Source organism: Phascolarctos cinereus, unplaced genomic scaffold, assembly GCF_003287225.1.
Source record: "Phascolarctos cinereus isolate Bilbo 61053 unplaced genomic scaffold, phaCin_HiC Scaffold_5;HRSCAF=322, whole genome shotgun sequence".
NCBI lineage: Eukaryota > Metazoa > Chordata > Mammalia > Diprotodontia > Phascolarctidae > Phascolarctos > Phascolarctos cinereus.
Genome location: NW_027555958.1, coordinates 261,728,520 through 261,749,921, shown reverse-complemented (window position 1 = coordinate 261,749,921; position 21,402 = coordinate 261,728,520). Strand labels below are relative to the sequence as shown.

The 21,402-nt window shown below is 38.5% G+C and overlaps 1 protein-coding gene across 1 annotated transcript in view; it reads left to right on the top strand.

Moving 5' to 3' along the window:
- The window catches only part of DNAH9 (dynein axonemal heavy chain 9), a 458,278-nt gene that overhangs the window by 155,989 nt on the left and 280,887 nt on the right, over positions 1-21,402 (top strand). The window contains 5 exon segments of the mRNA XM_020965915.2: positions 2,776-2,928; positions 8,139-8,264; positions 9,604-9,843; positions 10,428-10,588; positions 19,646-19,802. Of these exon segments, the coding sequence (XP_020821574.1) occupies positions 2,776-2,928; positions 8,139-8,264; positions 9,604-9,843; positions 10,428-10,588; positions 19,646-19,802 (837 nt within the window).

Sequence of the window (21,402 nt, the reverse complement as noted above, 5' to 3'; positions counted from 1 at the left end):
TGCTTCACAGTGGAGGAAAATAGCTTTGTCCATCAGGGGAGTACAGAAGCTCAGAAGAAGGGTGGCTCCACCAGAAGTTAGCATGTTGTGCTGACTGTTCTCTAAAAAGACCAAGGACATCAAGTCTTGCTATCTGGAGTTGTAAGTTGCCAGAAGCACATGGGTTTTCCTGCCCATGTGCCTCACTGTTAGAATTCTGTACTTTGGTGCTACTCTCCTGGACAGACAGTGTTTGCATTGGTATAAGACTGTGAACCAGATTTATAGGTGAAATATTATGTTATATGTTATCACTTTGCCTTCTTTTGTAAATGTTTTATATTTAAGAGTTGCTGATGTCACCTTGGCTGATTTGTTTAAATGAGAAGGACACTAGTGGGAACCCAAGAGGCACAGTTGTGAATAATAGATATGGTTTTCCCCCAGCACAGTTACCCCTAGGACCCTGAGAGGAAGTTATAGCTACATGACTATTTTTTGGTGGGTGGGAGGGGGAAAGGCCCCCTGACCTACCAGTATGGATAAAGGAGTCCTAGCTAGTGGTGAGCATTATGCCCAGGTTATATATGTATACTTATATGTGTCCACATTGTCTTCCCTAATAGAATATAAGCTCTTTATGGTAGGAACTACTTCATTTTTGCCTTTGTATCCCTCAGCCAGATACTAGGCACTTTTAGTAGGCTCTTTTTGGTTTTCCATAGTAGACTCTTGATAAATGCCTTATTGATTGATTGATTAGCCATTAATGGATGACATTTTAGCTGATTTCTTGGAGCACAAGAAGCTGCTTCCTCCAGAGATGATCCAGCTCTTATCTCTATAGGAAGAACTTCATGCCTGTTAAAGGCCCACAAATTTTGGGTGATACTTCCTGACACAGAATTCCCCTCTACCTCTTTCTATTTTATTTCTTCCTTAATATCTTATTTCCTTTATATTTTATTTCTTCCTCCTACCATTGTTTTCCATTCCATGAAGGAATATTCTATTCTCTTTAATAGACTGAAGAGTAAAAATGAGTTCCTCTTAGAGACCAGTTTTTAGTTTTAAATATATAGGTATTGCATAGTACTGTTGAAAGAAAAAAACCAAAATCACAAAAATAACATACTCTGTATTGTACAACTCAGGAAAATCCTCCTTGCTGTCAAATTCCATTCAACAGACTTAATAAATGTCTACTATAGCCAGACACTATGCAAGGAGGAGCAAAAGAGGAAGGAAGGAAAGAAAAAAACAAAGAAGGAAGGAAAAAAGCGAGAAAGGAAGGAAACTTTCTTCCTTCAAAGTTCTTACATTCTACCTGTAGGGATAATAAAATATACCCAAGTGATATATATAATATAACAAAGTAATTTTAAGAGAGAAAGAGTACTAGGAATTGGGAGTGTCAGGAAAGGTCTTTTGTAGGAAGAGATGGCTGTATTGCATTTTGAAGGATACAGAATCTATAAGGTACAGTTGAGAAGGGAGACTCTTACAGACACAAAGGACTACTAATACAAAAGCAAGGGGATCTAGAATGATGTGCTTTGGGAAGCAGGCCAATTTGATATGGAGAATCTGTGAAGGGGAGTAATGTACAATAAGACAGAAAAGTAGATGGAAACTAGATTATGTAGAGTTTTAAATGCCAGGTTGGGTAATTTGTATTTTATTAGAAAGGCAATATGAATACATTAAAATATTTTAGTCGGGAGATAGAATGAAATGCATTTTAGGGATGTCATTTAGCAGCTGGATTAGAGAGGAGAAAGTCTGGAGTCTGGGAGCCCAACTAGGAGGCTGTTGTAATAGTCCAAGAGAGAGATGATGAAAGATTGACTTAGAATAGAGACATCATGAGTGGAAATAAGAGATGAATGTTAGAGAATTTGTAAAGGTAGAATCAATAAGATTTGGTGACTGATTGAATATAGGAAGTTGATGGAGATGAAAGAATGTGATTCCAAGGCTGTAAACCTGGATGACTGGAAGGATGGTGCTGCTATTAATACAAATACAGATGCCTCGTCATGAGATGCAAAATGGTTATTCAGTGAGATCTACCAACCTTGATTCATCTTATTGCTATACTCCAGGATCATCCTTCTCCTACCCTATGTACCAGATTCTTTGTCCTGGGTAGTGAGGCTTAATTTATTTGACATAAAAAGGCTACAGAACACCAAGCACTCAGACACAAGGACAGGAGATGAAATTCATAGATCTAAGAGGAATGAAAGATGTATTTGAAAATAAAGATGATATAAAAACAAAAGAGAGCAATAAACGTTAAAACAACAATAACAAAAGAACAAACAGAATACCGTGATAGTGTGAAACCTGCAAATCCACAAAGACAGTTGTCCAGAGGGTGTCAGAAAATTGTATACTGAACCTGGAGAATAAGGTCCAAAGCCAAAGTGGAGTTCTACATGGAGCAAACTCAGGAAAATACCTCAGGGAAAAAGAAGCATGAGGTATTGGCAAAAGCCAATTTGTCTCACAAAAGTGAATCAGTGACCTTTTTTGGCAGTGGCATTCTGGTCACACCCCTCTTGCCTCTCACACCCCTACTCCTGCCTATTGCCCCACATTCCACTGTCATTCCCATCTCCATGCTCTTCTCCTCAAGTGTCTTTCCCTTTCCACTGCACCAACTAGAGTATAACTTTTCAAAAGATGAAAACTATAATATCTAGCCCAGTGATAGGTTCTCACTGGATACTTTTTAAACAGATAATTAACCTTGTTGGCATGCTCTCAGCTTTGGTATGGTTTCTTTTGTAGGTTCAGCGCCATCTTTCCAAGCTGTTTGACAGTATGGCTAGGATGAAATTCCAGGTGGACTCCAGCCAAAAACCAACCAAGAAAAGCCTTGGCATGTATAGTAAAGAGGAGGAGTATGTGAATTTCAGTGAGCCTTGTGACTGTAATGGTCAGGTAAAGTGGAGAAGCACTTACTTTCTCTCATATCCTCCTTTCCCTCCTACCTTCTCCTTTTGCTAATGCTCTAAGAAGAGTGCTAAGTTGTAAGATGATTAGTATTAACCTAGAGAAACTGGACATTTATGAGTGGGGCAGAACTATTATCTACTTTCCCTCTAACTGCTGTGTGAAAAACCTCTTAAAAGCCTATGGGTTTCCTGTAAATTTTCAATTTCATTTGACTTAAACCACTTTAAAGACCACTTTAATGCTGGATGTTATTCACAAATTCACATCTCTTTCTGTCCGAAAGAACTATTCACATGCAAAAAGGAACAAAAAAGCATCCAAGTCAAATCAGTAAGATACAAATTATCAATGGTGAGTAATGCTCATATTTCACTGCATAATCATTGCTACTGCATAATCATCATGCCCTTTTTTCAGACCAAAAATTGGTTTATGTCCTTTCATTGAGTAATTGTCGCATAGTATAATTCTGTTCATCGTACCACTGAAAAGGCAAACAGAGGAGAAATGTATTCACCAGTGGCATATGGATACTCATTTATCTCTTGCGCATTGTGAGCCATGAGCCTAGAATTCTCAGTGCACACATATTGTCAGTATTCAATTTTAACATATATTCACAAGTATTCTGTGCATCCTAATCTTGCACCAAAGACAGTTTAGTAATAAATGATTTTGAAGTAATACCAACACAATTTTTAAGCTTCACAAAATGGTCACACTCCACTTTTTTGCAAAAAATTGGCATGAAATCTGTGATGATTTTGCAGTGAACAACGGTATTAGGACAAACCACTTTGGATTTTCTGTCCCATTAGGGACTCCAAAAAAATAATAGCAAACATTTATTTAGCACTTAATGTGTGCCAGATGCTATGTTAGGCACTTTACAATTAATAGATATTAATTTGATCCTCACAGCAACCCTGGGAGTTAGGTAATATTATTATTCCCATTTTACAGATAGGTTAAATGACTTGTCTAGGGTCACACAGCTAGTAAGCATCTGAGACCACATCTATCCACTGCACCATCTTATCCTGGGATACCCTCATTTAATAGCAAATATTCCTCATCCCCCAGAAAAAAAAACCTTCTCCTGGGATACTTCCACTCATTAAGGAGTACTGCTCCCTTTAAGATCTTCCAGAGTCCTAAGAAACCTTCTATGCCGTCATGTCCCATCTTTGCACAGGTAACACTGATCATAGGGCTGCAACTTAACCTCAGGTATTCAACTTCTAACCAGTCCTTCATATTTCTGCTACAATACAAGTAGTTATCACTCCCTTAGGAAAACTTAAAGACCTTTGCGCCCTGCCTGGTCCAATAAAGTGCTGAAAACAGTGCAGCAATTACTTGCCTCTAGAACTAACTTGAGTGCATGTTCCTTTGAGTCATCAAAATAGTGCTGGCCTTGTCCCTGGATTATACCTAGTACTCAAAACTCTTATAATATTTTTTTTGGTATCAAGAATGAGCCTGAAGATCTCACACTTGTTCCAGGGTAAGACTTGGGCTAAAGGAGGAATCATCTAAGTCATCTCCTCAGCCTCACCATTGGATGAAGAAGCAATGAATCCATAAGTTTATTTACCCAGTTTTGACCCATATTTGGTTTCTTTTTTGGTCACTCTCACTTTACTGAGGAGCCTGACCACTTGCTTTCCTCTGCCTTGCCACTTAAACCTAGTTATACTCCCTGGGCAAACTGCCCTGCTGTTATTTTAAAATTAGGACCTGCTTTAGTCCTCCTTTGCCTCCCTACAGCCAAAATGACATGTACATGAACCCCATTTTCTTTTCCTCTACTTTCCCTATGGATTGGGGGTGCTATTAATACCCAAGTGACCATTGAGGGAGGTTCACATGATCCTGGTGCTCTGCCCTCTCCTCCAAAGTTAGAATTGGAACTCCCTGAATAGGAAAATATCCAAAGCCATATGCATACTCTTTTCCTTAAAATACAGTAAGAGCCTCCCCTGTTGAAGAGGCCAAGCTTGTTCTTTCAATGATTCTGATCTCCAATTTCTTTTATATTTCCTGATTTATAATTATGACCTCCTATAGGCCCTTTCCAACCACATGAAAAGGATTCCCTACCTTAAATTACCCTAATAGAGTATAAAAAGTAATAGTCGCAATAAGACAACAAGTGTGGTTTTTTTTTTTCCCTAATATTTACTAGGTCTGTGGTCATGGTCACTTACCCCTGTGAGTCTCATTAAAATGGAATTAATAGTACTTGCATGTACTCCTATTTTAAAGAATCATTCTGAATCAAGCACTAAAAGTGCTATATAAAAAATATCATTATTATAATAATACTGAATGGCATGTAATACTCTTAGCCAACATTTAGCACAGAGACTAGTCTTTCAGTGAGTCACAGTTATAGCTTACACTTATAATTATGGCCTAGAACCTCAAACTTTACATTTATATGATTTAGTTTCAATTTGGGGAAGCTTCCCACAAATTACTTTTTGGCTCATTCCTCTACTGACATAGAGGGGTGTGCAAGTTTACTGGGGCAAAGTAAAATAATTAAATTTATTGATTTTTACATATTGATACATATTATATTATTCAATTTTGGTCTATACAACTCATCTTACAACTTTTTTACATCTTAAAAAAAGCTTTTAACATGCAAGATGTTTTCCTTTTCCTGAAATCACTAATTTTATATGATTTGGCATTAAGTTCACAAGATTTTCGATACATATTCCTTAATTCTTCATGATGAAACCATATATCACGTTGGATGAACACTTGGTTTTTCCATATCTAGACTTGATTTTAGACCATAATTTTAATAAAATTTAAATTTAATTAAATTATTTTTATTTAATTAGCTTAATTAAAACTTTTACTAAAATTTAAATTTAGTAAAATTTAAATCAGGAGAGTTTCCAGACACTGGAATGTATTTATCTCTATCTCTTGGATAAATTTTTTCACTATTGAAGACATGTAGTATGGTGGAAGGTGCTGTTACATTATTATATGTCTAGTTGGGAATTTCTACAATTTAAGAACGATTCTGCTTCTCATTATATGAATATATCAAAATTCATCATTCCATCAATAAGGATAAGACATCTGTGCCCACTGAAAGCATGAATTCCCCAACACATTTTTGGGATAGATGTATTGCAGCCTGATAAGATACTCAGATCCTATAAGCTCATCTGGACTTCTTCTGACAATGGTTTTGGTGTAATTTTGAATGAAAGCTTTAGTTTCATCAGTAAAAATTACCTTTTTCCAATCTTTAGTACTCCAGTCTTTGTATTGTCCTTGCCTATGACAATCATTTAGAAATCTATGTTACACTGTAGAGGAATTAATAACAACCCTCCTGGGACCCTTCAGGTCCCTCTAAAGGTCTTTGCTTATCTTCTGAAGACTAATTATGCTGTTCATAGAAATGATGTATCAGTTATTTTGTTTGGAACCTCACTTTCCTTTCTTCTTTGGTGTGACTGTTCCTACTTCACTGTGGGCTTGATCCACTTGATCCTTGAAACACTTGACCAGCAGCCACCAACAGCTGCTACAATTCTAAATCTTTGAAGTATGATCTTTAAGAGGTACAGATTTCTGATATGAATAAAGAACCAAGAGACAGAGTTTCTGGGTAATTAATAATCAATTAATTAATTAGGCTAGCTGATAATTATTAAATTGATAGTCAGTGATCTCTCTCGGTAACCAAAGACAAAATCACAAAGATCACCAAGTGCTTAAATACCTTTGGAAAAGGGGGCACCCCTAATAGGTGATTGTTGAACAATTAATGAGGAGGTGGACATTCAAATGAGGAGGTAGGCTGAAAGCTTTCAGCTTCTTCTGCTGAGAACTTGGCTTAATTATGAAACTCAGCTACCTTCAGCAATCTGGACAAAGGAATCCATCTCTATCCAGACCATTCTGGTTGGTTTTCTCCTTCATGAGCTAGGTTACTCTAAACTCCAATGGAGGGGTACAAGGACATGGTCTTACTTCTTTGGTGATGGAATTCACCCAGGTTAGATTCTGTTTACACTGTAAACAGAAGTAATATCTCATAGGTGGCTGGGGTCTCACCTAAGATGGAGGAGCGTGTTCCTAGACAATTTGGGCAGCCTTTTCTATCAGCAGTGTCCTTCAGAGACTGACTGACATACAGGGGCTGGTCCCTGAGTGAGGAAATAGAAAGAAAAAGCCTTAATCTTAATGTAATCATTGGTTATTAATGTAATAGAAAATAACAATTTCTCTCATTTCTTTGTAGTAATTTCCATTCTTGAAAACCACAGAAGTAAAAACACAACAAAAGAAATAAATAAAACATGTTTATGGTACAAAACCCAGGACTCACTTGATTGAAGTTGGGAAAAACCAGCTCAATTTGGTTCCACCTAATTGAGGGCAGAGTTCTGAATCAGCCTAGAATGAATAGAAGCACAAAACTGTAACTCCCTTGTAACTTTCCAAACCAAAATATCCTCCCTGGCTACCATTTCCCTGTGAGTGTTATCTTCCTCCTTTCAAATATAAGTTCTTTAACAACAGGGACTATCTTTGCTTTTATTTTTGTAACCCCAATATTTAGCACAGTGCCCAACACATAGCAATCCCTTAGTAAATGTTTTTTCATTCATTCTTGGCATCCTACCATTTGTTTCTCCATTCTAGCTTTTCTATCCCATAATTATTTCAAATTCAAAGACTTATATACACCCTTTATTTCCCTTTAACAATTTTTTTATCCCAGATACTGAATGCTCAGTACAGTTGAAAGCTTTACGTTACTTTGAGAGGTGTGAAAGAGGAAACATTTTATTGATATGTGACTTTAACCACTTTGAGCCATGACCACAAGTCACTTAATTACTTTGGGTCTAATTTGCTTCATCTATAAAATAAAGGCATTGGACTAGATGGTCTCCAAGGTTCTTTCTAGCTCTTAAATCTATAGTACTGTGATTTCCAGGGCCAGCTTCGATATAACTAAATCCCTGAATTTCCTAATTTGGGTTCATACCCCAAAGATAAATGAAAGCTGAACTGGAGCCCCTTGTATTTCCTTAAACTGAAAATATACCCGAATAGATTCCCTTCTTGCAAACTGATCATCCCTCTATTATATCATGATAACCACAACCAGTAAGTGTATAGAAGCAGTCTCTGACTTTGAATTCTTTTAGGTTGAAATCTGGTTGAATCATGTGCTCGAACACATGAGGGCCACTGTGAGACATGAAATGACAGAAGGTGTGACTGCCTATGAAGAGAAACCTAGGGAACAGTGGCTCTTTGACTACCCTGCTCAGGTATTTGCCTTAAAAGGGCTCTTCTGTGACTGAAAATTTTCTCTAGCTGTTTCCCTTGTTGTGGCTTCAAAAGTGGGTTTCCCCCATTTTCAGCCTTGCAGCACTGGATTATCTGTCAGACCATAACTGAGAGATGTTCTAAATAAGCAAAATAATTTTTAGAAGGAGGAAAGACCTAGACACCGATTAACTATAAGTCACAGCCAAGCTTGGGCTGTCATTTTGAGGGGCTATTTTTGTTCCTGTCCCCTTATTGCAGTGAGAAGGAAATATTCTGCAAGTCAAAGGGAAAATGGATGGGACATATTCACATTCATATTCTCTATTGTAGCTCCCTTTGGACAAATTCCACTTTATATTGACAGGGCCATCATGCCTAGGCATGGAAGAGACAAATCACATTTTATGTCCCCTACAGCTGAAATCAAGTTAAAAGAATAGGGTTAGTCTTGAGGAAAAAGAAATAATATAAAGGTAAAATAAATCTGGGGAATGTGAATGGTAAATACAAACCTAGTAGTCCTATTATCCCTGCTTTGCCTTGGTGATGGGGAACAGGGAATGGAGAGGGAGAAAATTATGGACTGATTATTTGTAGATGAACCTCAGGTATATTTAGTCCTCAAGCAGCAGGACTATCCCATTTCCCCCCCTTCTAATTGCATTCCTCAGTCTCGTCAGAGTTAGTTCTAATTTTCCATACTCTAGGAATAGCTTTGCTTTCTGGCTTTGGCTCTCATATCAGGTGGCCCTGCTTTAACAAAATATACAAAATTCAATGTACAAAAATATTAATAGACAAAACAGATAAATTGGGGGTGACTCTGTATTACAAGAGTATTTTACATGGCAAAAGTGTCACCTCAATCTTTAAAAAAAAAGAGTTTACCCAATTGCCTTCAAAGTAAAATTTAACTTTCAGAAGTGGAATTTATATGCAACTTTTAAGAAATACAATTATTGAATAATGTATTATACAGGTAGAAAAAAATGTTGCCTGTTGAAATTAAGTACCACCCAGTAGAATTTAACTATATAATAGAATTTAACTATATAATATTCCAAGACAACTGACCTTAGGATCAGTGATGAAACAGTTTTTGAAATCCAGTAACTGGCTAAAGCATATCTATGTGTTACTTCACCTAAGCTATAGGCTTCCTAGGAGCAGGACTTTTTTTCTGCTTCATATTTAAGTAGTCCAGTTCACCAAGTGATCAATATAGTGACATAGACTCAAATTAAATAGGCAAGAGAAGGATTTGTAACACCCTAGGTCTTTGCTACCTAAGGATTTGATCATTTAATCAACTCACCCAAATGATTCTTTCCCCTACAGGTGGCCTTGACCTGCACCCAGATCTGGTGGACCACTGAGGTGGGCATTGCCTTTGCCAAGCTGGAAGAAGGGTATGAAAGTGCCATGAAGGAGTACTATAAGAAGCAAGTTACTCAACTTAACACCCTGATCACCATGCTAATTGGCCAGCTCTCCAAGGGTGACCGACAAAAAATCATGACCATCTGTACTATTGATGTACATGCCCGGGATGTAGTGGCCAAGATGATCTCTCAGAAGGTTGGCTTCAGGCACCTTGGGCACCTGGGCATGTGGGAGCTATGCCTACTTTGTCCAAATGGAGTTTAGGGTTCTAGAGAGATATAAACCTAGAAAACTACTAGGTCACCTAAGTCTGCACATAGTCAGAACAAAAAGGGTAGGGGTAGAGAATAGTAATGTGGTACTCACTAGGTACTGTACTAGTCACTTTTTGAAAACTCCCTTACTAAATGATGTATTGAAAATACTATACTGTATCCCTGTATTTTCTCTGCCAATGCAATTGTTTGCTGATGCTTTTACATACTGAAAACAACTATTTGTTAAGCTATGTCAAAAAGCAATATTTTAGGCCGAAGAACTAAATTACTTTGTGATGTTGGGCAAGACACTTTACATCACTGAGACTTGTTTTCTTCACCTGTCAAATGAGGGGGCTAGATTCGATCCAACTGAAGCCACTTCCAGCTTCCAATATAAAACAATGTTCTATGACTGTATGATTATATAAATCTAAGTCCTGTGTGCTGTATATTCAAAGTGCTAGTTGTTGTCTGATTACAACCATAACCCTCTATTGTTTCCTCTGTTGCTTTCTATAGGTAGAGAGCACCCAGGCTTTTCTCTGGCTCTCCCAGTTGCGCCATCGGTGGGATGATGAGAAGAAACATTGCTTTGCCAACATTTGTGATGCTGAATTCTTGTATTCCTATGAGTACCTGGGTAACACACCCCGCCTAGTGATTACCCCTCTGACAGACAGGTGAGTGCTAAATTCCTCTGTTCTCTCACAAACAGAATTTTTAAGTCTGTCTTGAATGAGGAAGAATATAGGACTACCAAGTAATTTGCTCCATAAATCTTATACCATGTCTACCCAGGTATGTTGTGAGAACTAGGAATGTATAGTCTGGGAAAGACAAGATTTAGGGGGGAACGTAATAACTGTGTTCAAGTAACTGAAATGCTATCTTGTGGAAGGAGTGGACTTGTTCTATTTGTCCCAAGAGAGTGGAAAAAGTAGTAACAGATAGAAAAAAAAGGTAAATTTGAGACTGGCATCAGGAAAATCTTCCTAATGATAGAGTAGTCTAGAAGTGGAACAGACAGTCTCAGTAAAATTTTCCTTTGCTGAATGTCTTTGGGCAGAGGCTGGATAACCATCTGTCAGGTGTATTTCAATGGAGATTCCTTTTAATATATGAATTGGAACTGATCGGGTTCCTCTTTCACTATGACATTCTGTGATGCTGTGACCACAATTGGCATGGTGGGAAATGGTCTCCTCTCTATTCTCTTTCCTCTCCAATCCATCCTTTACACAGCTATCAAAGTGGTTTTCCTATAGCATATCTGGTAAGGTAGTTCCCCAGCTATAAAATCCATTGATTCCCCTGTAGTCACTAAAATCAAGTACAAGTATTTGGTATTTCAAGCACTTCAAAACTTGGTTCCAAAGTACCTTTCCAGCCATATTGTAGATTGTTCCCATTCTTGCACACTTCAATCCTCTTAAGCCATTCTTCTTTCTGTACCTCACACAACTCATGCCCTACCTCCCTTCTCTATATCTTTGACAGTCTTACATGCCTGAACATACTCCTTCCTTACCTGTCTCTTAGAATCCCTTGCTTCCTTCAGAGCTCAGCTCAAACTCTACTTTCTGCATGAAGCCTTTCCTGATCCTGCTTTCTAGTGACTTTTCCCACCAATTACTTTGTATTTGTTTTTTAAATATTTTGCATATTCTTGTGTGGCTCTTCTAAATCCTAAAGATCCTTATCCCAATTCCAGATCTCACTGAGTCAGTCCCGGAGCAAGGCTACATCTCTCTTTCTGGATTCTGGAGTATTCCTGAAGGGTTGGGGTATCAGTCAATCAATAAACAATAAACAGGGCAACTAGGTGGCACAGTAGATACAGCGCCAGACCTGGAGTCAGGAAGACCTGTGTTCTTATCTGGACTCAGACACTTATTAGCTCTGTGGTCTTGGACAAGCCACATAACCCTGTGTGCCTCAGTTTCCTCATCTGTAAAATGAGCTGGAAAAGGAAATAGCAAAGCAATCCAATATCTTTGCCAAGAAAACCCCAAAGGGGGACCATGAAGAGTTGGTCATAACTGAGATGAATGAAAGACAACAAAAAGTGTCAGGCACTATGCTAAGTAGTAGGGATACAAAAAGAGGCAAAAAAACCACCCTGACCTCAAGGACCTTATGATCTAATGGGAGAGATAATATACAACTAAATATATATGAAGCAAGCAATATACAGAATAAATAATAAGCAATTAGGAGAGGGAAAGCCATGGAATTGAGATGGGTTGGGAAAGGTTTCCCATAGAAGCTGAGATTTTAGCTGGAACTTAATAGGAAGCCAAGGAGGTCAGTAGTTGGAACAAAGGAGGGAGAGCTTTCTGAGCATGGGGGGCAGCCAGAGAAGATGCCCAGAGCTGAGAAATGGAGTATCTTCTTTATGGAACACTTGAGAGGACAGTGTCACTGGATTGAAGAGTACTTATCGAGGAATAAGGTATAAGAAAACGTCCTCTAATACCAATTCAAGGCCCTAGTCTAGTGTATTCTCCCCAGTGCTAACCACCAGTGATTACCACCCCAGTTTTTTTAATTAACATCAGTTCCCCCTGAATGGGGGGGGGGGCGGAGTGGTAAGATGGTGGCAAATGGAGGAGAGAGGAGAGGAATATCACAATCTTCCATCTATCACCTCTGTCTCTGAGAAGAGAGAGTTCACTTAAAGCACAAGCTACAAAGGACTTGTTCCACCAAGCTGCTTCCATATCTGGCATTAGCCACAGGGAGAGTCCACTACTTCTTAGCTAGGACAAGCAGGTCAATCTTTGGATTTGATGCCTCCTCCTCCATGTTTGGCTTCTGACAGATGCAAGCATGGACTTCTATCACTATGCTTGTAGATTTCTCATGCTGCCAATGTTTTGAAGTTTGCAAGTTTATAGACTATCTCCAGTACTTCTTTACTTAAAAGAATAAGCATGAAAAGAAAAAAAAACTGAAGCTCATTCTCATGGCCACATTGGACCCAGGTGGGGAGATTAAGGCCATACACTCACCCAGAGTCTTAGAGCAACTTCTATTGCCTTGGTCATAGCCAGGCAGAAAACAGGCTATGTCTTGGCCATTTAGTGCCTTTTGTAAACATTCTCCAATCTAGAAACAATCAAAATACATATTCATGCTCTAAGTTAGAGAATAGTCTCCTTCCTTCTAGAAGCAGACTCCTCTGCCTTTTCCAAATACTGGCAGCTGGCAGAGCATACTGCACAGGCTCTGAAGATGGACATCTCCTTGGCCAGGCTTCTTTTACGTGTGTGTGTGTGTGTGTGTGTGTGTGTGTGTGTGTGTACATGTTGTATCCCTCAATAATAGAATGCAAGCTCCATTAGGGCAGGAATTGTTTCATAATTATATTCACATCTTTTCCAGTTCTATTTCCTTTTCTGAGTTTAGGTTATTTAAAATCTCTTATTTGGTCTTCTGACAGTTTAAGTATGTTATATTTTTGAAAGTATTCCTCTTTTCTTTTGTGTTCTCAGTATTTTTTTTTTAGTGTATAGCTTTGTGTAATATGTTCTGATTATTCTTTTTGTCACTTCTACTTTTGCAGTTTCTGGAGAGGACAAAATTATTTTCTTACTCCAGTTTCCTTTTCTTTATATTTAAAGGTCTTTCTTCTGGTTGCTTAAAGAATTTATTATCAGCCATATTATTAAGTTTAACCACTATGTACCTGGGGGTTTGAAACAAGTTTTTTGTTTTGTTTTGTTTTTGTTTTTCTAGAGGTCATCAGTAGATTCTTTCATTGTCATTCATTTTCCTTTGTTTTGCAGTATTCATTAACAGATGTTAACAGATGTCTGGAGTCTTTTACCTAATATGTAGAACATATTCCTTCCTGTTATTGATATCTTTCCAATCAGTTTATCTGGTCAAGGTATTTAATTGAGTTTTCTTTGTTAATTTCAATCTTTTTTTTTTTCTTATATTCCTCCATTGCTCACTTTCTGACTCTTTCCCTTTTGGGCGAGTTTACCCTGGAGGATGGTCCTCAAAGCTGTCTTAACATAATCCTATACTGCCATTCATTATTTACTGCCTCAATCTCTGCCTCAAGTGACTTCTGTGGAGATAAATATTGGGCTTCTTTTCTCAGGCTTACTGAAGTGTCACACAATATATCCTACCTCATTTCCTGCTGTTCCTTAGTTTTCAGGTTAACTCTGCCATGGCATTAACAGTGACACACTGCTAATTCCATAGTACTAGGAGCATGGGAGTGAAAGGGAAAGGTGTAAAGTTCTACTCTGAAGGGTGGGGGGAGGTAGAGCCAAGATGGTGGAGTGAAAGCAGTGACTTGCTTGAGCTCTCCCCCAAACCCCTCCAAATACCTATAAAAAATGGCTCTAAACAAATTCTAAAGCAGCAGAACCCACAAAAAGACAGAGTGAAGCAAATTTCCAGCCCAAGATAACCTGGATGGTTAATCAGAAAGGTATATCGCTTCTGGTGGGAAGAGGAGCACAGTGCAGCGTTGGGGCTCAGTTCGCAGCAAACCTGGAGCAGGCTTCAGAAGACTGAATTGTGGACAGCTGTGATGGGTTCCAGACTTCTCAACTCACAAATGCAAAGACAGCTTAGAAGGTCAGTGGGAAAAGTCTGTTTCTGCGGTGATAGAGGAGCTAGGTCTCAGAGCCAAATCCAGAGCCAAGAGCTCAGGCGCCAGGGCAGTGGCTGCATCCTGAGCTTCTGGTCCACAGACTGACGGGGATTCCAGTGGCTGATCAGAGGAGGATTGCAGGGATCTCTTTGCCAGTGCTGAGGCAGGAATCTGTTGCTTTGCCCGTGCTTGGATCTGGGTCACAGTTCTGGGTGGCAATCGTGGGGCAAGGAAAAGAACTGGCATGGTGGAGCTTGTAGTAGCTGTAGAGAGGAAACCTTCCTCACAGTTCCAGGACAGAAAGGAGTGTTTGTGGTCACTAACAGACCAGAGCACAGGACAGGAAAGGAGTAAACACCTCACCCCTTATCATACCCTTGTAAGAACTGAAAATTTACAGGTCCCTACAAGTATCTCTGAAAACAGCTATATAAATCCCTGAAGCTTGGGACAGTACATTCTCCACATTGAAGCAGACTCTTACCTTAACAAAGAGTTTAAAACTCAAGTAATTGGCCGGGATCATGAGCAAGCAGCGCAAAAAGAGTCAGACTATATTATCTTACTTTGGTGACAAAGAAGATCAAAACATACAACCAGAAGAAGACAACAAAGTCAAAGCTCCTACATCCAAAGCCTCCAAGAAAAATATGAATCAGTCCCAGGCCTTGGAAGAGCTCAAAAGGAATTTTGAGAAGCAAGTAAGAGAAACAGAGGAAAAACTGGGAAGAGAAATGAGGGTGATGCAAGAAAATCATGAAAAACAAGTCAACAGCTTGCTAAAGGAGACCCAAAAAAATACTGAAAAAAATAACACCTTAAAAAATAGCCTAACCCAAATGGCAAAAGAGGTCCAAAAAGCCAATGAGGGGAAGAATGCCCTAAGAATAAAAATTGGCCAAATGGAAAAAGAAGTACAAAACATTACTGAAGAAAATACTTCCTTAAAAATTAGGATAGAGCAATTGGAAGCTAGTGACTTTATGAGAAATCAAGACACTGTAAAACAAATCCAAAAGAATGAAAAAATAGAAGACAATGTGAAATATCTCATTGGAAAAACAACTGACCTGGAAAATAGATCCAGGAGAGAGAATTTAAAAATTATTGGACTATCTGAAAGCCATGATCAAAAAAAGAGCCTAGACATCATCTTTCAAGAAATTATCAAGGAAAACTGCCCTGATATATTAGAACCAGAGGGCAAAATAGAAATGGAAAGAATCCTCCGATCTCCTCCTGAAAGAGATCCCCAAAGGAAAACTCTTAGGAATATTGTAGCCAAATTCCAGAGTTCCCAGGTCAAGGAGAAAATATTACAAGCTGCCAGAAAGAAACAATTCAAGTATTGTGGAAACACAATCAGGATAACACAAGATTTAGCAGCTTCTACATTAAAGGACTACAGGGCATGGAATATAATATTCCAGAGGGCAAAGGAGATAGGATTACAACCAAGAATCACCTACCCAGCAAAACTGAGTATAATCCTTCAGGGGAAAAAATGGTCATTCAGTGAAACAGAGGACTTTCAAGCATTCTTGATGAAAAGACCAGAGCTGAATAGAATATTTGACTTTCAAATACAAGACTGAAGTGGAACATGAAGAGGTAAACAGGAAAGAGAAATCATAAGAGACTTATTAAGGTTGAACTGTTTACATTCCTGCATGGAAACAGAAAAGAAAAGGCTCTTACAGTGGAGGGGAAACAGGGGAAGGTGAGAGGGAATGAATCTTATTCTCATAGGATTTGGCTTAAGGAGGGAATAGCATACTCATTCAATTGGCTATGGAAATCTGTCTTACAGGAAAATAAGGGGGGGAAGGGGACAAGAGAGCAGGGGGATGATAGAGAGGAGGGTAGATTGGGAAAGAGGATAATCAGAAGCAACTACTTCTGAGGAGGGACAGGGTCAAAAGAAAGAATAGAATAAATGGGGGGGCAGGATGGGATTAAGGGAAATGGAGTTAGTTTTTCATGACATGTCTACTATGGAAGTGTTTTGCATAACTGCACATGTATAACCTATAATGAGTTGCTTGCCTTTTCAATGAGGGTGGGTGGGGAGGGAGGAAGGGAGAAAATTTGGAACCCAAAGTTTTAAAAACACATGTCTGAAAAAAAATGTTTTCAAATGCAACTGGGAAATAAGAAAAACAGGAAATGGGGTGCAGAAGTCTATCCTGCCCTGCAGGAAAATAGAAGGGGAAAGGGATAAGAGAAGGGGGGGAGAGATGGAAGAGAGGACAGACTAGGGGAAGGGGTATTCAGAATGCATGCCATCTTAGTGTGGGGGGAGGGGGAGATGGGGTGAAAATTTGGAGCTCAAAACCTTTTGGAAGTAAATGTTGAAAACTAAAAACAAATAAATTTATATTTAAAAAAAATAAAGTTCTGTTCCGTTGTAAACTCATGAGTTAGCTTGTATACCCTGCTGTAAGATAGTGGTGGGCATCAAGAGAGGGTGTGCTGAACAACCGTTTTAGGAGTTAAGAATTATCAACCCTCTCTGTTGCTGGTTCATATTGAGTTTTTACCTATTATGGATTCTTGGTGTCCTAGACTCTGGGGCAGCTGAAACTGCTTTATCTCTTGTGCATAATTCCTGCTTTAGAGAGGTTATAGTGACTGTAAGGATCAGAGAAAGGTGTCTAGTACTCCATTTTGTTAGTTACTTGACCTGAAAGTGACTTCAACCATTTTCCAAGACTATTTTCTAGATAGATGAATTGCCCAGTCTTCTAACCATTTGACATGGAATGGCTTTCCACAATCTGCTAACTTATGTGTTCATACCCACCAGGATTCCTTAGCAAAATTTCACCACCTTATTGAAGATCTTGACAACAAACTCAAGCTAATATTGTTGCTTGTTGCATATCAGAGCCTTCTGAGCTGAACCCATAGCTAGACAATAGACTTCATCTAGCTAAACCAAGAGATGTGCTGGTTCTCAATTACTGTCAAGTTTTTTTTTCTTTCACATTCTCCACCTCAGTCCTACTCAGTCCTGGCAGGGGAGTTATGTATATAAAAATTTTTCTCCCACTGTACTTTAGGCACTGTAGAAACTCTCTGGTAGGCCTTTGAATACTAGGTGAAATCATCAGTCACCTCTAGAATGTAGCTTATATTCTTAATATCTTCTTCCACAAATAGAGTCACAAGCTACACAAACTACAAAAGTTTGCTAGTGCTTATATTTTCCCACTTGGCAGCAAGAACTGATAATACTTTCCTTTGAATAAATCAGACACAAGTCTTACATATCTTGCAGATACCTGCTATTACTGGGGGCCAGGGACATCTGTTTCTTATTATCTCAAATACTTTCTTGACCAAAGTGTCCAAAGTCATCAATAGTGCTTACATGGTACTATCCCAGTCGTAGAGTGAAACAGCCTGCCTAATATTAGCTTTCTTGTATCATTTGTGAGATCATTGTGTGGTGTAGAAAGAACCCCATTGCATAGCTGCAGTGTCTTCCACTCCATCAAGAGTAAGGTGTTTTCTAGGGAATTTAGTTTGAGTCTCCAAGTATACCACCTTTACTTCTTGCCTTATACCACTTCTTGTAGCTCTTTATCCTGCAATTGCTCCCATTGCCAGTCACTGAAGTACAGTTATGGCAAAGAGCATTGATTCAATGAAACAAAGTTTATAAACAAGGATAGCATGTTGGTGGAAGTTCCAGATTCTCAGCTCTGATAACCTTGTGACAAAGGTCCATCTCCTTGAATATCACAAATTGTCTTCATCCTTATGGAATCGCTTTAGCTTCAGACTCATATGGCCTGTGAGACAGAAGATTAAAATGACATTAGTCTTCCATACCCTATAGTGCACAGTGAACTCTTGGTTGACTAGGATTGCTACCTATCTTGGATAGGCAGTGTCTGATTTAGCACTGGTCAAAATGCAAGTCAGGAGACACTTTTCAGGCATACTTGATTTTGAGCTTCCAGCACATAGTCTCAGAGACAGCCACTTCAAAACCAAGAACTCTAATTTGTATAGGAACACAGGATCCATTACAAACTGTGACTCATGGAAGTTGGTCTGTGTTGTCCTTTCATTAGCAGGGACATCTGACTGATTCTGGCCTTGGCTTACATATTGTAGAACAGGTGGAATAGACTCAGTGACTTGATCTGAGGAGTGGTAATCATCCCATCAGCCTTGAAACCTTAAAACCTTTGATTTGCTTCATGCAATAACCCTCTCTATGTGGCATCACTTTCTGTCACACTTTTTCTCTACTCTCCCACCTAATGTCAAACAGTCTTTTGAAGAGGTGAGAGTCAGCTGTGAAATGAAGGGTTTTACCTAAGAACTTGCTAATAATTAACATTGTCAATGAAATGGACTATGCTGTGTGGTAGTGAATGAGTGTCTAGTGTCAAACGGTCTTTTGAAGGGGTGAGAGTCAGCTGTGAAATGAAGGGTTTTACCTAAGAAAAGAACTTTCTAATAATTAACATTGTCAATGAAATGGCTATGCTGTGTGGTAGTGAGTTTCCTATCACTGAATATGCCAGATGACTATCTCAAAGGATTCCTTCTTAGATGCAAGGTTAGGCATGATGACTTCCAAAGTCCACCAAACTCTGAGTTTGTGAACCTAACATGTACAAAATGAGGTTTATCTATAGCTAGGTTTTGTCTGGTGTCTGAATAGAATGTTCTTTCTTTTTTTAAGCATGTTATTTTTGCCATAATTGCTGTTGTTTTCAAAGTAATAAAAATCAACCGGATTCATTTATACCCTGAGAATATTGTACTATTGATCTGGTAAGTCCATTTTTAGCTTGGGCCAAGTGTAAATAAAAATCCTACTTTTGAAAGATGACAGTCAGGTTTGGTACCGAGTCTCTTCCATCACCAATCATTTAAAATAAGTCATAGAAGAACAAGTAAGTGCAATTACTCTTCCCAAAGTTGGTGTTTTGGTTTACAGAGAAATCTTCTAGGATCACTGAAATTCCCTATTTGTTAACAGCATTAACAAACTGTGTGTCCAGGACACAGCAGTGTCAGCAAAGCTCCTCTGATTTCTCACCCTGACCCCATTCCCTTCCTCTCATATTCATTCAGACTCAGCTTTTTTGCTTCTTGGCAGATGTTATATTACCCTTACACAGTCTCTGCACCTAACCATGAGTGGGGCTCCAGCGGGACCTGCAGGCACTGGCAAAACTGAGACTACCAAGGACCTGGGTCGAGCTTTGGGCATCATGGTATATGTGTTTAACTGCTCTGAGCAAATGGACTACAAGGTACATGGCCTTATTTTCCTGTTAGAGGGAGAAACTGATTGAAGTACAAATGAATAATTTGATGTTTTTCCCCTCCCACTACAGTATAGACATAGTCCCTTGGTTGGGGGCAGGGACCTAGCATGTTATTTCATGCCTACTTCTTAGAAACTTTTCAAAGGCCTTTAAAAGTATCAAACTTAAAAAAAAATCTCCTATTTAATCTTCTCTAATATGAGTAGGCTGCATGGTATGGTAAAAAGAGCATTGAACTGAGAATTAGGGCACTTGATTTTAGTCCTATATCTGCCACTAACTGTGGGCAAGTTATGTGACTTCCCTCACATTCAGTTTCCTCATCTATAGTAAAACAGAGTTTGACTGTATCATCTCTAAAATCCCTTAATTTCCAAGATTCTGTGCTCTAGAATCTAGAATCCCCCAAACTAATCCTTAATTGGCCTTAATAGGCCAATGTGAAAATACAGTTAAAAACTCATTATTTTATAGACATGTTGCTATAATCACATTACATAAAGCATAAAATTGTTTGGTTCTGCAAGGTATCTGATAAAAGGTTAACCCAGCATACAGAGTATGATGATCACAATGGACAAGAAAAAAGCCTGAGTCACTCAAATAAAAAAAGCAAAAGGTGGAGCAAAAGGCCATATACTTTGACTGTTTTGTAGGAATTCCATTTATGCAGTTATAAAAACTTAGTGAAAGAGGGAAATAATGAATTTTCAAAGATTAATATTTCTATTACATATGATCTATAATGAATATCATAAAATATTTTATTTAAAATTAAATCTAGAGTTAGTTCTTGACAGTTTTGTTATATTGAAAGCGCTGCATCTCTAAATGTAACATCATCTTTAAAGGACTGACCTCTTAGACAGTGGAGAGGGTTGCATTATCCAGTGACCTTGGTTTAGGAATATTTGATATTCCTGGTATTTTCTTCTATAGAGAATAATTTGAACTGAAAATTTACACTAAAAATGTCTGTCCTACTCCTTTAAATGGTGTCCTAATCTGGTGACTTTTATTGATTAACATAGTAAAAAGAATTTGTTTGTTTTTTTCTCCATTGCCACAGTCTGGAAGAAGGTAGACTTCAAAAGAAATGTATGTATTAGTTCTTTCAACAATATCTATTAAATGTTAAGTGTAAGGATTTTTCTAGATTTTGTAAGTCTCTGCCCTTGAAAAGTTTTTGGTCTAATAGGGAACATGACATACACAAATATTGTGATAATGCAAGCTAAAGTAATAAAGATAGAGACAGGGTGTTGTGGGAATGTAGAGGCAGGAGAGCTTGTTTCCTGCTTGGATAAGGTTAGGAAAGGCTACATAGATTTGGTAAAATATAGTCTGAACCATGTAGAATGAGTATGATTTTGACATAAAGCAGTATGAGGCTGAGAGCATGCTCTAAGCAGAATAAAGGTGAGGGAGTGGGGAAGGTGAGGACTGGTCAGTAAGTAACTCTGTTGGAGATTAACATCAGATGTGCTCTGACCCAGCTGGTCTCCTTACTCTTCACAAAAAGTATATTTTTCCAAGCCTTTGCTCATGTTTATACTCATCAAGGGAACCATTAACAGTTTTTACA